Here is a 3,147-nt window from a genome sequence, read left to right as displayed (position 1 = left end):
ACTGGCATGAGGCAGAGATGCAAATGTAGCCACCTCAACACCTTCACGGAGGATCAGTTAGGGTGTTTCCTCAAGAGGCAAAGGCAGAAGAAATCTATGCCTCCCAGTGAGGATCCTCGCCCTTCCTGGAAGTTTGCATTTCCCTCCTCAGGTGCCCCTCGGTTTGAAAACTGTTGCCTCAGCCTTGAAACCTCCTCAGCCTTCTCCCTAGTTTATAAATAAACGCTGCACCATTGTGGCAGCCTGAAACCCAACAAGTGGTCATGCACCTGCCTGTCAGGAAGCTGTAAGGCCCATCTGGTAGTCCAGGAACACTCATTCTGGATGTGCAATGGAGATGCATGTGTTATGCTGGAGAATTACTGTCTACTGATATATCAATGTATGGACACTTTATAGAGAATTATAGCAACTTAGAAATAAACTTGATCCAACCCCCCTTTAAAAATAACACTCCCCTCCAATTTCTGCAGCAGTTTCTTCCTCTGATTATCCTGGAGAATTACTGTCTACTGATATATCAATATATGGACACTTTATAGGGAATTATAGCAACTTAGAAATAAACTTGATCCAACGCCCCTTTAAAAATAACACTCCCCTCCAATTTCTGCAGCAGTTTCTTCCTCTGATTATGCTGGAGAATTACTGTCTACTGATATATCAATGTATGGACACTTTATAGGGAATTACAGCAACTTAGAAATAAACTTGATCCAACGCCCCCTTTAAAAATAACACCCCCCTCCAATTTCTGCAGCAGTTTCTTCCTCTGATCAATGCAGTCTTCCTTAAAACAGATCCCTGGCGGGCCAGAAAGAATTTGTGGTTAACACTCTTAGCACATTGCGGCTTAGCTGCTTCCTCTTCGTCGCTGGCTGGGCTTTCTGCTCTTGAGAGAGGCGAGGGGAAAGCAAGCAGCTGCCCCTTCAAGCGGATGGCAGCTCTTTCCTCCCGCCTTCTTCCTTGCAATCGTGACTTTTCAGGCACCTGCATGGAGAAAGCCAGGTGAGCGCAAGCCCCGCCCCTCACCTGGGAAACCACTGCCCTTGCAAGTACAGGGGGAGGGGAAAGGGAAGAGACACTTGACCGGCCCGGCCCAAGAAACCTTAATCCCAAAGGGGCGGCTTGATGATTTGGCACCAAGGTGAGGAAATCCAGGTGGGATGCAAAGTCCATCCCCTGCTGGGAATATCCTTAGTCAGGCCTGGGGCTGTCTGTGCCCGCCTGGAAATGTCCTCCAGGAGGATCCTGGGCCTGCAGGCCAGGCCTTTATTCCTGTAGAAGCAGCCTCTCCCCTCCCTAAGGGAGAACATTGCTCTTTGAGCTGCTGTTTTTCCATTCCCTCCTTTTTCTGTCTTCCATTACTCATTTCTCCTTCCCGCGGCACTTTGGGCATTTGTCTTATAGCTTATCTTTTCCTTTGTTCTTGCCCTCCTCCCAGTCTTCCCTCTGCCTGTCCTTGGCTTAGTCACCCTCTCCTCCCTTAACTGCTGTGTGCCCTGGTATGTCCACTCCCTTCTTCATGCTATTTCACTCTTTTCCCCATCTTACTGGCTCTTTATTTGATGCCATTCCCTCAGTTGGTATTTTATTTCCATCCCTACCTATTGATTCCCCCTTTTCTAGAACAGGGCTTCTTAAACATTTTTCCACTCGTGATCCCTTTTTGCCCGAGAAATTTTTAAGCGACCCCAGGTATATGAAATAGGTCTACAAATCAAACATTTACAGATAATAAATCATAAAGAAATTTATTTTAAAACAATTCTTTTACTGTTGCCAAATTTTTTGCGACCCCCCACATTCAGTGACCTGAGCCCATATGGGGTCGTGAACCAAGTTTAAGAAGCTTTGCTCTAAGAATGTGGTTCCTTTGGTTCCTCCCCCCACATCCCCAGAATCTCGTCTTAATTCCTCCATTGGTTTTATTCCTTGTTCACTGTTTTCACTTTCCATTTCACCAGCACTGCATTATTTTATTCCTTTCTACATTTTCCCCAGCCTCGTGCCTATTCATATTCATGATCCTTTCAACTTGCTGTTGTCTCCTTGGATTCTGATGCTTTTTTCACTCCTCCTCATCTTCCATCATCTTTTTTTCACTCCTCCTCATCTTCCATTATCCTCACTTTCAGGGTCTGAGCACCATGAAACTCCACCTCTCCAGCGGTTTGGTCTCTTCCCACATGGAACACACCCCAGACCGGCAGGGGTTACTGTATAAAAAGAGCAGTCGCACTTCCTCCTACCACCCGCGTTGGTGCACACTCTGGGGTAACCTTCTCTTCTATCGGGAGCGAGGTGGAGACCGGGACCCTCCTAAGCTCATAATCTTGGAAGGCTGTATCGTGGAGCTGCGAGAATCCTCCTCTGAACCATACGCCTTTGAAATTTCTTACCCCTGTGGGTTGCCGGGCGGTCGCGCATACCAGATGGCAGCCGAGAATCAAGAAACCCTGGAGGCCTGGGTGCGGGCGCTCAGCACTGCAGGATTTGGATACCTCCGAGCCTTGGCCGCTGAGCTGGAAGGGCAATTTCAAATGCTGAAGAATCAGCAGCCCCCCAAATTGGAGGGAGCCCCAGTAGCCTCAAAAAAGAACTTTAAGCTACCCCTTCTGAAACTGGTGGCTGAAACAAGATCCAAAGAGACAAATTTCTCACAACTCCATCAGGAATTTGGCGAGGACATTCTGAGGTTAAGGCGTATGTGGCAGGAAAAGAAAGATGGCAAGACACAACCTGCAGAAAACAATTTGATAGACTTGGAGTAGAAAAATCAGCAATACCAAACATTTGACTACAATGAGCAAGTCTAGAGGAGAACTGGGATCTATATAAAGTTTGGGGAAGGGAATGATACTGCTAGGTATAACTTCCTGAATCAACTATTTGATGTGTATTTGTGACACACTGAGTATTTTTTTAAAGAGTAGATTTTAATAAATTAAAGGAAAACTTTTGAGCAACGCATTATTTACTTCAGTTTTATCCTCAGGAAAAATTGCTGGGCATGAGGAAGGTATGCTAGTTAATGGAGCTCTCTGGGCATAGCAAAAGGATCCCTCCGGGAGTGCTTGTGGAGGAAAGAGGAAACGTTTGGCAATGCAAATCCTTCATGAGAAAGTAAAATCTGCTATACCACCA

The 3,147-nt window shown here is 46.3% G+C and overlaps 1 protein-coding gene across 1 annotated transcript; it reads left to right on the top strand.

Moving 5' to 3' along the window:
* The first annotated feature begins 2,150 nt into the window (after nt 1-2,150).
* LOC130489308 (sesquipedalian-1-like) lies at nt 2,151-2,821 on the top strand. Its single transcript, XM_056862998.1, has one exon. It carries the CDS (start codon nt 2,151-2,153, stop codon nt 2,772-2,774), a length of 624 nt encoding a protein of 207 aa, XP_056718976.1. The 3' UTR covers nt 2,775-2,821.
* Nucleotides 2,822-3,147: the final 326 nt, after the last annotated feature.

Source organism: Euleptes europaea, chromosome 18, assembly GCF_029931775.1.
Source record: "Euleptes europaea isolate rEulEur1 chromosome 18, rEulEur1.hap1, whole genome shotgun sequence".
Classification (NCBI taxonomy): Eukaryota; Metazoa; Chordata; class Lepidosauria; order Squamata; family Sphaerodactylidae; genus Euleptes; species Euleptes europaea.
The sequence above is the reverse complement of the archived record's forward strand: the minus strand, read 5'-3'. Positions and strand labels throughout refer to the sequence as shown.